Source organism: Acomys russatus, chromosome 7 (assembly GCF_903995435.1).
Source record: "Acomys russatus chromosome 7, mAcoRus1.1, whole genome shotgun sequence".
Taxonomy (NCBI): Eukaryota; Metazoa; Chordata; class Mammalia; order Rodentia; family Muridae; genus Acomys; species Acomys russatus.
The window spans coordinates 6,020,553-6,034,991 of NC_067143.1; the positions used below are offsets into that span (position 1 = coordinate 6,020,553).

Here is a 14,439-nt window from a genome sequence, read left to right on the forward strand (position 1 = left end):
CAGAGAGTGCCACAGCTGGGTGAGGCTGACACTGCCTCATGGTAAGTATGTGTGGCCCTGGGTGTCTTCAGCTCTCTGGAAGGATGCTGTTTTGTCCTTAGGACTGGTGACATTGCTTATCAAGTGCTCACTGCAACGCTCGGCACACCGAAGCTGTTCTTTTTCACTCTGGTGGCATGGCTGACTGTTTGGAGTCTTCCTGAACTTGCCTCTCTGCTCACCGGAGTCTTGGGCCTGAGGCGTGTTGGGAGGGGGCGGCTGTCCCGGTATGAACTGAAGTCACCGCAGGTCAGAAGCTGTCCCTCTTCCTTTCTGCCCCCAGGTGAAGCTCTATAGAAGTGAGAACCTGGACAACCCCATCCAGACGGTGTCGCTGGGCCAGTCACTCTTCTTCCACTTCCCACCGCTGCTCCGCGACGGCGAGGTAAAGCCAGGCTCGGGCACTTGGGCCTAATGCATGACGCGCGCTTACTTCTTAGTCTAAGCACCGCTCTGCAAAAATAAATGTTTGCCCCAGTCCAAGGAGGGTGGGGTCTACAGGGGCGGCCTCTCAATTCGCTGTTTTTCTATTTACAAAAGTAATACATATTGTTAGCAGGAGATGTTGGGAAAAAAATTAAAACCACCAGATAGAATCCCAGCACCCAGAAATAAGGGGTGGAGGGTATTACTTGGTTTCCTTTGGGGCTTTTTCAGTATGAGGAAGTGCATGCACATTAAGTGCAGTGACTGCTGAGTCAGAGCTGCTGCTGTTCTGTACGCTGTGTGTAGGCTGTGCTGCTCAGAGGAGAATCTGTCCTTCACCTGCTCCCTGTCGTCAGCTCCTTCATTACATCTGCCTAGCTGTTGCTCATGGCCCCGCTGAACCTGGGCATCCCTTACTCTTAGCTTCTGCGCATCCCCCCTGCCACCTCCCCCCCCCGCCCCCCCGGGTCTCATGATGCACTTCCTTCTTTCTCTCCCATGCGGCCGGTCTCGTGCTATTCAGTTTTCCCCTATTGCTGAGGGTAGGGCCAGGGCCTCACACATGCCTGGCACCCCGTTCTCTGTGCTTGGCAGTTACAGCAGGTCTCTTAAGTTCTCCCACTCGGTGTTTTCTGAGCTTTGGTCCGGGTCTGCCCTCCACCCCACGGTGCGTAGTTCCCAGCCACGGGCAGTTATTGACTCTGTCAGCTCAGTTGACAGGGTTAGCAGAGAGTTCGGGTTCAATGGCTTTAGCTTGGGGCTATTCTGTTCTCAAGTGCTCTCTCCCGTAGCTCCATACTGCCCCGTGGGGCTGCTGCATGGCACCCTTTGTGTGTAAACTCCTGGCTGTCACCAAGGGTGCTGTCCACTATGTCCACATGGTATTGCCGTGTGACACGTAGGCCTCAGTCTTCACGGCCATTGTGGAGGTGCTACTTTCTAGAACTTGCCCCCTTAGGAGCCAGTTAAGTCACACTCTGAGCCCCCAGCCTCACTTCCTCCTAGCGCTGGCTCCCAGTGCACCCCTCTTTCATCAGAGCCCATGCGGTTCCTGAAGCCCGTCCTTAAAGAACCGAACTCACCCAGGCTGAATGTCATAAGGACGGACCACGGCCCTGACAGCCTTATCGGAAGGCGCAGGCCCAGAGCCGCCGAGACTGTGCCTGTTACAGTCTGAAAGTTGGTGACCCTGGGGTGGACACACTGACTCGGGGGTTCACAAATGTAAAGTGCTGTGCGTGGCTGCCACGTGTCCCCTGCGTCGCCTCAGCCGTGTCCTACACCTACAGAACTACGTCGTGGCTTTGGACTCCACGCTCCCCAGATCCCAGTACGACTACGTCCTGCCGCAGGTTTCCTTCACCGCAGTGGGCTACCACAAGCACGTCACTCTGGTTTTCAGTCCCACGGTAAGAGCTGAAGTTGAAAAAGAGGATTCAGTAGATGGGAGTGTGAGCATCTGTGGGAACCTCCCCTGACCTCCAGGTCATTTCCGCATCTTGCCTCTCCCTGGGCCCCTTGCCTCCTTTCTGCGCGTTGGTACCTGCTGTCAGGAAACGAGTTGGGAGCTGGCAGAATTGCTTGCCTCAGTGGCTTGGGACATGAGGGGCGGGGACACCATTTTCCTATGACCAGAGGCATTGCATCCCTCCATTTAGGACACCCCAGCATGTGGCAGCTAGTGCGGCTTCACAGGCAGAGCGGAGGACACGAGTGTAAACGCCAGCAGGCACGGATGCAGTAGCCGGAATAAGTTCATCAGTGCATGGCTGAAGAGCCTGGTCAATTTATCAGCCCCTAGAGCAGGCGCCTTCACTGTCCATCTGAGCTGGGGTGTATGTTCTCCATTCAGGGGATCATTTAGGTCGGTCTGGGGGCTTGTGCGTGGTAGATCCACTGTGACCCCAACAGGCGTCAGTGATGGAAAAGATGGGCTCCAGGCCCAAGCTCAGGCTGAGGGTGGATCTCCCAGAGACAGCATTACCAGAGAAGCCAGGCCAGTGAGGTGGCCCAGCGCCTCAGGGCACTCCCACCAAGCCTGGCGACCTGTCTTCAGGTAGAAGGAGGGAAACAACCCCCACAGTTATCCTCTGACTGCACCCGTGCATGGTACGTGCAGACATGCACTCACGTAGACACACACACAAAGTAAATGTAAAACATTCTTTTTAAAAAGGGAAGCCTTACCTTGCAGCTACAGTGTTGGCCATTGCTTCTGAGTAAAGTAAGAACTTTTATGTTTCTTCAAGATGCCTGCGGAGCACTAGACTTTGTAGCTGCACTGTTCTCGTGGCAGGGGTGTGTACCATGTGGCTCAGTCTGTTCAGGATACTAAAAATCGACTTTAGACCGTGTAACTGGAAACAGCAACTGTTCCTTGTAGTCCTAGAGGCCGGGATTTGAGATTCTGCTGTCAGAGGCCGTGAGTGCCTGGGTCCACTCGGCTCCATAAATGGTGCCTGGAGCTGACTCACACTGCACATGGCTGCATAGTCCCTCTCGGCCTGACTTATGAGGGCGCTGACCCTGTTCATGAAGGCTCTTCCCTTACTACTTAATCACCTCCTAAAAGCGGTTTCCCCTGACCGTTCTGTCAGTATGCCACATCGGTCTCAAATGGGACAAGTCTCAACAGAGGACATTACAGGGTGTCCAGCTCATCCCCTGGTGGCACTGTTCCTGCGAGTATGCGTGCTTTTGAGTTTTTGTCAATCTGTGTTTGGCACTGACTGAAGTAGAGTTGCTAAGTCAGGGGTGTGCAGGGACGGAGCCCTGCTGGTAGAGGCCTTGTCCAGCACAGCCATCAGCCAGGCACGGTGGCACATGCCTTTAATCTGGGCACTCAGGAGGTAGAGCTGGAGGTTCCAGGTCATCTGCAGCCAGAGTGAGTTCGTTTGTGACAGTAAGACAGCCCTCGGTCTCTGGGGCCTCCTTGTGCCTGAGTTCCAGATCTGAGTCTCAGGGTTTTGGAGGACTCAGGCGATGCACACCCACACCCCGCTCATTTCTTTTTGACTATCACGGGACTCGGGGTAACCTTGGGCATCAGCGTGGGCTAGAGCTGTGATGTGGTGGCAGCGGTTGAGGGGTGAGGACTCACGAGGCCTCGCGGCTCTCTTGCAGAAGAAGCTCCCTGAGCAAGACATTGCACAGGGGTCCTACATCGCCCTGCCCCTGACGCTGCTGCTCCTGTTGGCCGGCTACAACCACGACAAGGTAGGGAAGCCGAGGCCTCCTGGGAAGGCAGGGGTCAGGAGACAGAGCACAAGAGGGTGCCCGGGTCACAGAAGCTACAGAAGGCTAAGGTTGAAGGGGACCAGGCCGCTGCCCCCAGGCTCTCTACACCTCCTTCCAGGAGTATTAACTCCAGTGACATCATTTCTGATCCTTAGGGAGGTGTGGCCTGGAGAGAGTTACCCGCTCTGTGTGAAACCTCCCTGCCAGTCCTCTGTGCACAGAGCCAACCTGATGCCCACGGTCTCTCTCCTTCTAGCTCCTTCCTTTGCTGCTGCAGCTGACGAGTCGTCTTCAGGGAGTCCGAGCACTTGGCCAGGCGGCCTCCGACAGCAGCGGCCCAGACGACATGAAGAGACAAACCAAGAAACAGAAGACCAGGCGCACGTGAGGAGGAAGGAGGTCCTGTCCCCCGCAGATGGCATGGCCAGGGCTGCCACCTGCCTGGGAACAGAGGCGCATACATATTTGCTCACTTCAGGCAGGCCCCGGGCCCTGGGCCCCCTCTGTTGGTGTCCTGCCTGCCTGTCCTGTGTAGCCCTGTGGTGCAATGCGACGAACGGACCCTCCTGTCACCCTGCTGAACACAATTTATTTTCTGAGTTGGAGATAATTTATTATTATTATTTTTTGTCAAAGAAGTATTTAAGTCAAGCTGTTGGCGTGAGAAAGTAATCCTAATCCTCCACATTTGTTTGCAAGAAGAGTTCAGTAAACATGGCCTCTGTCTGCCAAGAACCTTCTGGACTCTCCCCAAACTTCCTCTGCACTCGAGGCCCCTGCCAGACACTGCAGCACATTTGTCTGTGCACACCAGAAGGGTCTGTCAAGAGCAGGAATGAATAAAGTCACCCACTCATTTGTGTCGTAGCTCATCTCAGATCCAGTTCTTCAGGGGCCTGGCATAGTGTGGGGTGCAGACAGAGCGGGTGCGCCTTCAGCCCCAGTGTCGGAGGCCGGGGCCTTGGGGATGTGGCATGGTCAGCCTGTGGCTGCTCTCGTGCTCACTGTGGTCCTCAGGACAGATATTCTTTGTCCTAGAGATGCCAGAAAGACTTTGTCGTGCTGAACTTGAAAAGTATTTTTGCTTCTTGGAGTGTTTCTGTTGTGTGTTTGTGGTTTCTATGGTCTGTCTGTTTGTGTGTGTGTTTGTGTGTCTGTCTGTGGGTGTGTGGGTATGCACACTGGCCACTTGACACAGACCACCGTGTGGGCCTGCTTGCTGCCCAGTGACAGTGAACAGCATGAGCCTCTGGGACAGACAAGACATACTCCATATCTACTGTGTTTCTGACTCTCACTCCAAGTGGACACTACACGGAATGTCCTCCTAAAATGTTGGTGGGGCTTTTAATGACAGTGTAAAGGTTAAAAGCTTCTGAGAGACAGTCAAAGGTCAGTGGGCTCTGTCCCGCTGTGGCCATTAGGGACAGCTTCGCTATGTCGCTCTCTGGTCATCCTTGGTGTTGGCTCAGCTTCTTTCTCAGTCCCTTTGGAATTACTGCATGTCCTGTTCTGTCTGATGTCCTCCATTTGCTGGAGGGATGGGGACAGCACCAGTGTCCCATGGTAGGTGGACTTTTCTATCAGCTGGGCTACGAATGGTACAAAAGTTCTATGGCACGCCATCCGTGAGTCGCTGAAGTGTCCAGTGTGAGAGGGCCGGAGAGTACAGCTCAGCTAGCTGGTAGAGTGCTTATGTCGAATTCACAAGGCTGAGTTCCATTCCCACCACTGCCCCCCAAAAGCCGGGTGGGCACTCCCTGTAATCCCAGTATTTAGGAGGTGGAGGCAGGAAGACCAGAAACCCAGGGCCGTTCTCAGCTACACGATGAGATTGAGGCCAGCTCGGGCTACATGAGAAAACGGCACAGAAACAGCCCTAACGCCTGAATAAGGAAGGACACCTCAGAAAGCTCCCATCTGGAGCCCTTCTGGTCTTTCCTGTTTGTGATTTTGTCTCCCAGCCAGCAAGCTGTGCAAAGTCCCTTCCTGGGGTAAAGTGGGGCAGGGCGGGGTGAGGCGGGGCGGGGCGGGGCAGGGGGAAGGGAAGACTGGAGGGAAGGAGCAGACCTTGTGCCTGACTGTGAGGACCTAATTCTTAGGAGGGAACACATGAAATAGACACTGTTCCCTTCCTAGATTTGCATTCCCCCTCCCGCCAGGGAATGGTGCCGCCTACAGTGGGCGGGCCTTCTCACTTCAGTTAACATTCAGGATCCCCGCAGGCACGCCCATTCTAACTTCTGTAAAAGTTGACAACACCAACAAACACACTCCCTCTTTTAAAATTCTTTTATGAGATAATTCAAGATGGCAGCGGCTGCCAGCACCCTTGAGGCCTTAGGGCTGCTCAGAGGAGCCTGAGAGACCCACAGAGGCTTTGGGCGGAGACAAGTGGCAAAGAATGAGAACGCCAATAAAAGGCAGGCCTTAGGGGAGGATGTGTTTTTAAAGTGATTTCATGGAACTGGAAGGTGAAACGATGGCGGATGGAGCAGCATGTGTGGGAAGCTGAAGCTATCGCCCTCGCTAAGATGGCGCCTGGCAACCTGCCAGGCAGGATGACTTGCAATTCTGCTCCTAGTAAACAAGTCCTTATTTGGGTTATGGGCCGTGCTTTGCTCTGACGTATGCATCCCGCCTTGTCGGGAACCAATTGGAGCTACCGACTTAAGGGCTGCTGATTGGTTGAGGCAGAGGATATAAAGGGGCACGGAGTTGTTGGGGGAGGAGAAGCGAGCGAGAGAAGAAGCTTGCTGAAAAGGTTCCTGAATAAACTGCCTGGAGAAGAACGCTCGGGTCGTGTCCTTATTTTCCGCTGGTCGGAAGGGACGCGACAGCATGCTCAGTGGAGCTGGAGATATGGCAGTGGTGGCACAGGTGGTGATGGACTAACGAGCCTGTCCTTGACCAGCAGGGTTGGTCCTCAGGCTGCCAGGGCGCATGGACCACCACTGGGCCCACCTTACCCTGTCACCACCTGCTAGGCCAGTGCTACCAGTAGCTCAACCCACAATGGAGCCACCCCTGCAGCTTCTGCTACTGCAGGACAGGCTGTGGTGCTGCCTGAGGGCTACAAACACCAAGATTGTGTCCTGGGTGCCAAGGGCAGGTGGTGTAGTGTACAGCAGCCCCGAGCTCCCTGGACATGTTGCCTCTGAACAACAGCAATATATCCAAGATGAAGAATGGCTCATTTTCTTCCTTTCTGTTTTTGTTTTGTTGTTTGTTTTGAGATAGGGTTTCTCTGTGTAGTCCTGGCTGCCCTAGACTCACTTTGTAAACCAGGCTGGCCTTGAACTCACAGACATCCATCTGCCTCTGCCTCCCAAGTGCTGGGATTAAACGCATGGGCTACTACCACCCAGCCAGAAAGGACTCGGTTTTCTTTAAGGGGCTGGCTACTAGGAGTTTGACCACGCTCTGGTGAATGTATGGGCAGCACAGATTGGACTCGGTGCCTTTTCAGAGACAGGTAGGCAGGCAGGCAGACAGACAGACAGAAATGGAGAAAATGAGACACAGAGAAACAGACACACACACAAAGTATTGGGCAGCAGAGGTGATAGGGCCTGCTGATGGATTACATGTGCGGAGGCAGGAGGACCAGAGCTGACTCAGAGTTTCAGTCCTGAACAACTGACTGCGTGCTACTGACTGGGAGAAGGGCAGAGAGAATGCAGAGCAGGCAGCCCAGCAGTGGCTGGATAGAGATCTGTCAGGAGGGATTTCTGTAACAGGGAAAGGGCAGGCTTGGATTCTGAGTCAGGAGTCGACAGATGAAGAGATAAAGCTGGGCCGATGCTGCCAGCTGTGGTTAGAGCATTCCAACAGCTGGACACACTGGCTACCAGATGGTTAATTACTGCCTGGGAGTCTGACTAACACGTCCAAGAAGACTCGGGCCCTCAGGCTGAGGTAGCATTCGCTGCTTTATGATTCTTCTTTCGTCTACCCTTCTCTGCCTATTTTCTCCCACCCTTTCGACACCCTAACACTAGATTAGTGAGGAAAGGAAAGAGATCCCTGAATAAAGTCAGGGGTCAGAAAGGGGGTATTGTTATTGTTAGGCCACTTCCAGCTGATTAGGGGTTTTGAGCCCCTTGGAACAGTTTGATCTTTGCCATTAGGATATTACTTTCTTCTTTCTGTTTCTTCTCTGTGCATCACTACTTAACAAACCACAACCAACAACAGCCAACGACCAACTAACAACCCACCTCTCAGGGACCTAGCGTTTATAGACTCCCTAAAAAGTCCCCAGAATTCCAAATGTCACACTTTCTCAGAAACTATCTGCAGCTGGCAAACTCACGGCCCTGCTAGAGCACGAGGCAAATCGTAGGCAGCTGCTGTGAAGCAGCCCCATATCCCACACCTGGGATTAAAACGAAAACATACTATTTCTGTGTTTTTTTAAAGAACCCACAGCATAGCAGGTGACAGCAGGAGGCTGTGAGCTGAGCACAGGTCTCCCAGCCGGGCTCCAGAAGAAAACCTCTGTCCCCCAGAGAAGACTTTCCACATGTCTGGGAAAGCAACCCAAGGGAGTTAATTTTGGTTCAGAGCTGTCCATGGTAGCCAAGAGACAGAGGAAAAGGAACTAAAAGGAAAGAGAAAGATGAAGGTAAAAATGGACCACTGTGAGTTCGAGGCCAGCCTGGTCTACAAAGTGAGTCCAGGATGGCCAAGGCTACACAGAGAAACCCTGTCTCGAAAAACAAAAAAAAAAAAAAAAAAGTCCAATCAAAGGCGACTTTGTGAAGAACAGTCTCAGAGAAGAGATGGAAGACACAGACATGAGACTTAAAAAGGGATGAGTGTACCCAGAGAAAGCAGAGAAAGGAGACTGAGCTGTGTAATGTTAGTTTTGGTTTCTTTGTAAACTCATCAGTGTTATGTAAACATGTTTTTGTTTTAATCCCAAGTGTGGGATTTCAATTTGAGCTTTAGTTTGAGGGAGACTCAACTTTAGTGGAGTGAGGCTTTTGCCAGCTGATAAGGCCTTCCTCCTGGGGCAGGGAGAGGGCTGGACCTAGGGCTCTGAGATATAACTAAGAGCTCAGAGAGAGTGCGGTGTGGTGGGTGCCATTGGCGTGTGGTGTGTAGCAGTTTGAAGAGACAGGAGATGGAGAGTGTGGCAGTTTGGAGCAGACAGATGGAAAGAAATGCTTCAGGGGTGCAGCGTCCTGGAGGAGATTGCTGGCTGCATCTGCTCTCCACAGAGACTGACCCTTTGGTCCTAATCAACCAGGTAAAGTAAAAGGTCCCCCTCTCCCCATAATCTTCTCTCTCCTATGCAGGGTTGGGAGGTTGAGACCTAAACACCTCAAATAAAGTAGAGTTTAAAAAAAAAAAAAGAGTGCCACAGAGCTGGGCCAGCACACTGTTCTTCAGTGACAAGTTCCTGAGAGGGAAGACCAAGGGCTGGGAAATAAAAAAGAGGGCAGGAAAGCTTGGAATTCTGAGGGCTCTCACAAGCTGAGGCCCATGTGGTGCTGGGCAGTACTGGGAGAGAGAGCACATGTCTTCACTTGGCCTGTCCAGGCTGTGGGCATTTGAATTGTGGGAGGGCAGTGCAAGGGAGGGCAGTGCAGGGGAGGGCAGTGCTGGGGAGGGCAGTGCTGGGGAGGGCAGTGCAGGGGAGGGCAGTGCTGGGGAGGGCAGTGCTGGGGAGGGCAGTGCAGGGGAGGGCAGTGCAGGGGAGGGCAGTGCTGGGGAGGCCAGTGCTGGGGAGGGCAGTGCTGGGGAGGGCAGTGCTGGGGAGGGCAGTGCTGGGGAGGGCAGTGCAGGGGAGGGCAGTGCTGGGGAGGGCGGTGCAGTGGGGGCAGTGCTGGGGAGGGGCAATGCTGGAGAGGGGAGGAATGGGGAGGGGAGTTCTGGGGAGGGCTGCTAGATGCAGCCTGAAGTGCCATGTCCTTTTTTCCCACCACTCCTCCAACTGCAGGGCAGTTTCTGTCAGGATCACTGGCACAAGCAGGAGGACCGGTGTGGGGATAGTACAAGGTCCCAGGTCCGTGGGCTAGGGGCACGCCCATTGGTGAGGACTTGGGGATGAAAGCACTCCCATCACAATGAAACACAAAGCTAGCTCCAGGAGCAAAAGTCCATGCCCATAAGTGATAAGAGGAGCCTTGTCACTTAGAGGAAGAGAAAGACGTCACCTTTATATGTTAACTCCGTGGGCAGATGATGTGGTTACTGTGGTTGGCACTGGAAGTCTAACTTGGCAGTTGTTTTGGAAAATCAGAAGGGGTAGAAGCGGGGGGAGGGGGGGGGGCGGGTGGAGGAAGGAAAGTGGAGGAGGAAAGGAAAGGAGAAGGAAGTGAGCAGGAAGTCTTGTTATAATAATTTATGGAAGCAAATTTTTACACTGGCTAGTGTACCTTTTACACAAACTCAATGCTAAGGACTATTACTTAAGGCTCTATTAAATTTATGGATAGATACTATAAATACTAAGCCAAAACAAACAACAACAGCAAAACCCCAAAAAACTGAAAAAGCCTTGTTTCAGCAAAAGGAAGGAAACTGGTGACTCACACAGTCCAATCCTAGCCTATTAGGGAGCCTGAGGCCAGCGGATCATTTATGCTTAGGAGATTGATATTAGCACGGGGAATAGTACACACACACACACACACACACACACACACACGGAGATGTGGATTAAGTGAAAATATTAGTTACAGTGATGCACTAGCTGGTTTGGTGCCAACTCGTCACATGCTGGAGTCATCAGAGAGGAAAGAGCCGCAGCTGAGGACAGGCCTCCATGAGGTCCAGCTATAGGGCATTTTCTCAGTGATTGATGGGTGGGGGAGGGGGTCAGCCTGTTGTGAGTGGGGCCATCCCTGGGCTGGTGGTCTTGGGTTCTATAAGAAAACAGACTAAGCCAGGGGTGGTGGTGCACACTTTTAATCCCAGCACTTGGAGGCAGAGCCAGGTGGATCTCTGTGAGTTCGAGGCCAGCCTGGTCTACAAAGAGAGTTCCAGGGCCATGGCACAGAGAATGCCCATCTCAAAAAACAAAAAGCAACCAACCAAACAACGACAAAAGACACACTGAGCAAGCCATGAGGAGCAGGCCAGCAGCAGCACCCCTCCGTGGCCTCTGCATCAGCTCCTGCCTCCAGGTTCCTGCCCTGATAGATTCCTGTCCTGACTCCCTTTGGTGATAAACTGCAATATAGAAGTGTAAGCCGAATAAGCTATTTTCTTCCCAACTTGCGTTTGGGTCGTGGTGTGTGGTTGCAGGGAGGTGGTTGTCTTAAAGAATTGTTGGGAAGCAATGGGGCTGTATCAGACATTTCGACCAGACGGCCTGTGGCTATGTAACTTGCTTCTAAAAGTCTTCTCTGCATGCCTTGGTTAAGTAACTGGACTCCGGTAATATGCAAGGTTATTTTATCTTGCCCTTCTTGGAAATTGTGTCAGGAGTTTTCCACATTTAAGCCATGCGTTATGGTTTTGTAAAACTGAAGCAAATTCAACAAATACTGAATAAATGTCTGGTCTAACACACATCCCTTGGTTAACACAGCCCATACGGATAAAAATTAAGATCATGAGAATTTAGAATCGCAAGTGACGTCTTAGAGAGTATCAGGGAAACCGTCCATCATCTGGTTTGTCTGCTGAGAGTCAAGGAGTCATTTCTGGGCACTATATAGACAGCTCAGTGTGTAAAAGCCTTTGCAGCTGAGCCTGGCGTCTTCTTAAGTTTGATCGCCGCGACCCATGTGGTCAAAGGAGGCCGCCAACTCCTGCAACTTCGCGTTTGGCTTTCACACAAATGTCCATAAGTAAATGTGAAATTCATCTCTGCCTCCTTGTGGAGCTACAGCTGCCATCTTTGTAGTTCCACCCACCGCCCCACGGTGGCGCCCCTGTTTTCTGTTAGTTTTCTCTGTTCTCCCAAGGTCCTTAGTGTTAATATCATAGTGTGTGTGTGTGTGTGTGTGTGTGTGTGTGTGTGTCTTGTGGTGAGTGTGGTTTGTGGTGTGTGAGTGTGGTTTGTGGTGTGTGAGTGTGGTGTATGTGTGTATACGCAAAGGTCCGTTTCAGCTGTCTTCTTCAATCACTTTCTGCCTTATGTCTTGAGACCTGCAGCTTACTTATTTGGCCAGACTAGCTGGCCCAGGGGTCATCTCCGCCTCCCTAGCGTTGGGATGACGGGTATGCACCGTGTCTGGGCTGTTATGTGGGTGCTTGGGAGACAAACTTTTGATTATGTGGCAACCAGTTTATTGACAGCCATCTCCTACCCCCCATTTCCCCAACCATCATCTCTCCGGCCCCTCACATGTTTGTATAACCTTTCAGTGTGCTTTACATGTGGTTCTTGATAGGAAACACTCAGCCTCAACATGTAAGCCAGGTTGGCAGCAATTCTTCTGTCTCTTCTGGGATTACAGATGTGTACCTCCAAGCCTGGTCTGCAGGACTTTTTTTGTCATGTTGGTTTGTGCAAGTTGAAATGAAATCACAAGAAAACAATTAGGACAGCTTTCTTTCTTTCTTTGTTTTTGTTTTTTTGTTTGTTTTTGTTTTGTTTTATTTTGTTTTTATGGTTTTTTGAGACATTGTTTCTCTATGTAGCCTTGGCTGTCCTGGACTAGCTTTGTAGACCAAGCTGGCCTTGAACTCACAGGGATCTGCTTGCCTCTGCCTCCCGAGTGCTGGAATTAAAGGCATGCACCACCATGCCCAGCTTAGGACACTTTTCAAACTAGTAGTTATTAATTGTGGGCTTTAATTCCAGTGTCTTCGTTTTAGGATACGCTTTGTGTGTCTCTGCAGACAAATGATAAACTATTGTGTGTTAAAGTTGTGTCTTTTTCCTTTCTTTCTCTCCCTCCCTCTCCCCTGCTCCCCGACAAGACAGGGTTTCTCTGTGTACCCCTCGCTGTCCTGGACTCTCTATGTAGACCAGGCTGTCCTCGAACTCACAGACATCCATCCGTCTGCCTCTGCCTCCCAAGTGCTGGAACTACCCAGAGTATCCTATTTTCTAAGGCTGGTGTCTACAAAATGATTTTTTAAGTGTTTGGAAGATGGAAAGGTCCAGTGTCAGTTTTTGTTTTTGTTTTTTTTGTTGTTGTTGTTATTGGGTTTTTGTTTTGTTTTGTTGTTGTTGTTTTGGTTTTAATGTAGTGAAGGGTCAAAAAGGTGCCTCTGTGGGTAAAGACACTTACTGCCAAGCCTAACGGCCTGAGTTCAATCCCATAACACACGTGGTGGGGTTTCAGAAATAACTGTGAAATACATTGAGTTAAGCCAGGCCGTGCACTCCTTTAATCCTAGCGCTTTGGAGGCACAGACAGGAGGATCTCTGAGTTCGAGGCTAGCCTGGTCTACATAAACAGAGTTCCAGGCCAGCCAGGACTACACAGGGAAACCCTGTCTAGAAAAAAACGAAACAGAATGAACAAACACAAATGTGGACTTTGAGCTCTGTGGCAGCGGCTGGAGAGATGGCCCAGTGGTTCAGAAGCCCTTGCTGTTCTTGCAGAGGACTTGGGTTCAGTTCCCAGAATCCACATCAGGCTGCTCACGGCTGTTTGCAGCTTCCATTCCAGCGGCTGACACCCTGCTCTGGCTCCCACGGTCCCCTGCATGCATATGGCGCACATACAACTGAGCAGCACACACACACACACACCTGTGACAAACCGGGATCAGGCTAATGAAATTATTTTTAATATTTCCTTTTATATGCACTTTTTTGTTTTTTATGTATGTATGTAATATTTTGTTTGTGTGTATGCACGTATGGCATGCATGTGAGAGGTCAGAGGACAACTGTCTGAACTTTCTTTTCTCTTTTTACCACGTGGGTCCTGGGTCTTAGGTTTGTCAAGCTTGGTGACAAGCACCCTTAGCCACTCAGCCATATCACCATCTCTACGTTAGTTGTTTTAAGATAGTGGTTAAGAATTTGTTAATTCAGGCCAAGTGGTGGTGGCGGCGCACACCTGCATTCCCAGCAGTTAGGAGGCAGAGGCAGGCGGATCTCTGTGAGTTCGAGGCCAGCCTGGTCTACAAAGAAAGTCCAGGACAGCCAAGACTACACAGAGAAACCCTGTCTTGAAGAAAAAAAAAAGAAAGAAAGAAAGAAAGAAAAAGAAAAAAAGAACTTGTTAATTCTTTAATTTTTAAAATCTCATTTTGGCCAGGTTGGCTTCAGACTTCCTGTTTAGTTAAAGATGGCCTTGTGGCTCCTGCTTCCTCCTCTCTTGTGGCATCTGAGGTGAGCGCCACCATGCCTGGCTCCCAGCCAGCAGGCGCTCACACATACACATAAAAGTAAATAAAGTTACTTTATATCTTCAGGTATCTTTGAGGTGAGAACAAATGTTTACCCTTTGTTCTTGCCAGTGCAGTGCAACAGGAAGTGTGTGTTCTGGCCTTCAGCTGTTCCTTCACCACTATTCTTGACAAATTGTAAATCTGATATTTTCTTTTCCACTAACTTTATAGTATGCATATAAATGCACTCACTCTTGTGTGCTGTTCCCACTAAGTGAGGGCATAGTTATACTTCACTGTTTGATTTAATCTCCATCTTTCCCTCTCTCTGTCTATTTAGGGCACGAGAATTGGTTTCTCAAAGGAAGAAATTGGGCCCAGAGTGAAGACCTGCTTCCCACAAACTTAATATTGTGCAGATCGCCTTACCTCTTGGGATCTCAGTGGCCTCATCTGTGGGGGGGAAAAAAAAATAAAAACCTTCAG

The 14,439-nt window shown here is 51.0% G+C and overlaps 1 protein-coding gene across 1 annotated transcript in view; it reads left to right on the top strand.

Moving 5' to 3' along the window:
• LOC127191481 (nodal modulator 1) overlaps positions 1 to 4,349 on the top strand; it is a 56,023-nt gene extending 51,674 nt beyond the window's left edge. Inside the window, exons 28-31 of the mRNA XM_051148595.1 lie at positions 323 to 424; positions 1,755 to 1,874; positions 3,589 to 3,681; positions 3,959 to 4,349. Of these exons, the coding sequence (XP_051004552.1) occupies positions 323 to 424; positions 1,755 to 1,874; positions 3,589 to 3,681; positions 3,959 to 4,090 (447 nt within the window). The 3' untranslated portion in view covers positions 4,091 to 4,349. The remainder of the gene's footprint in view (positions 1 to 322; positions 425 to 1,754; positions 1,875 to 3,588; positions 3,682 to 3,958) is intronic.
• The last annotated feature ends 10,090 nt before the right edge of the window (positions 4,350 to 14,439 follow it).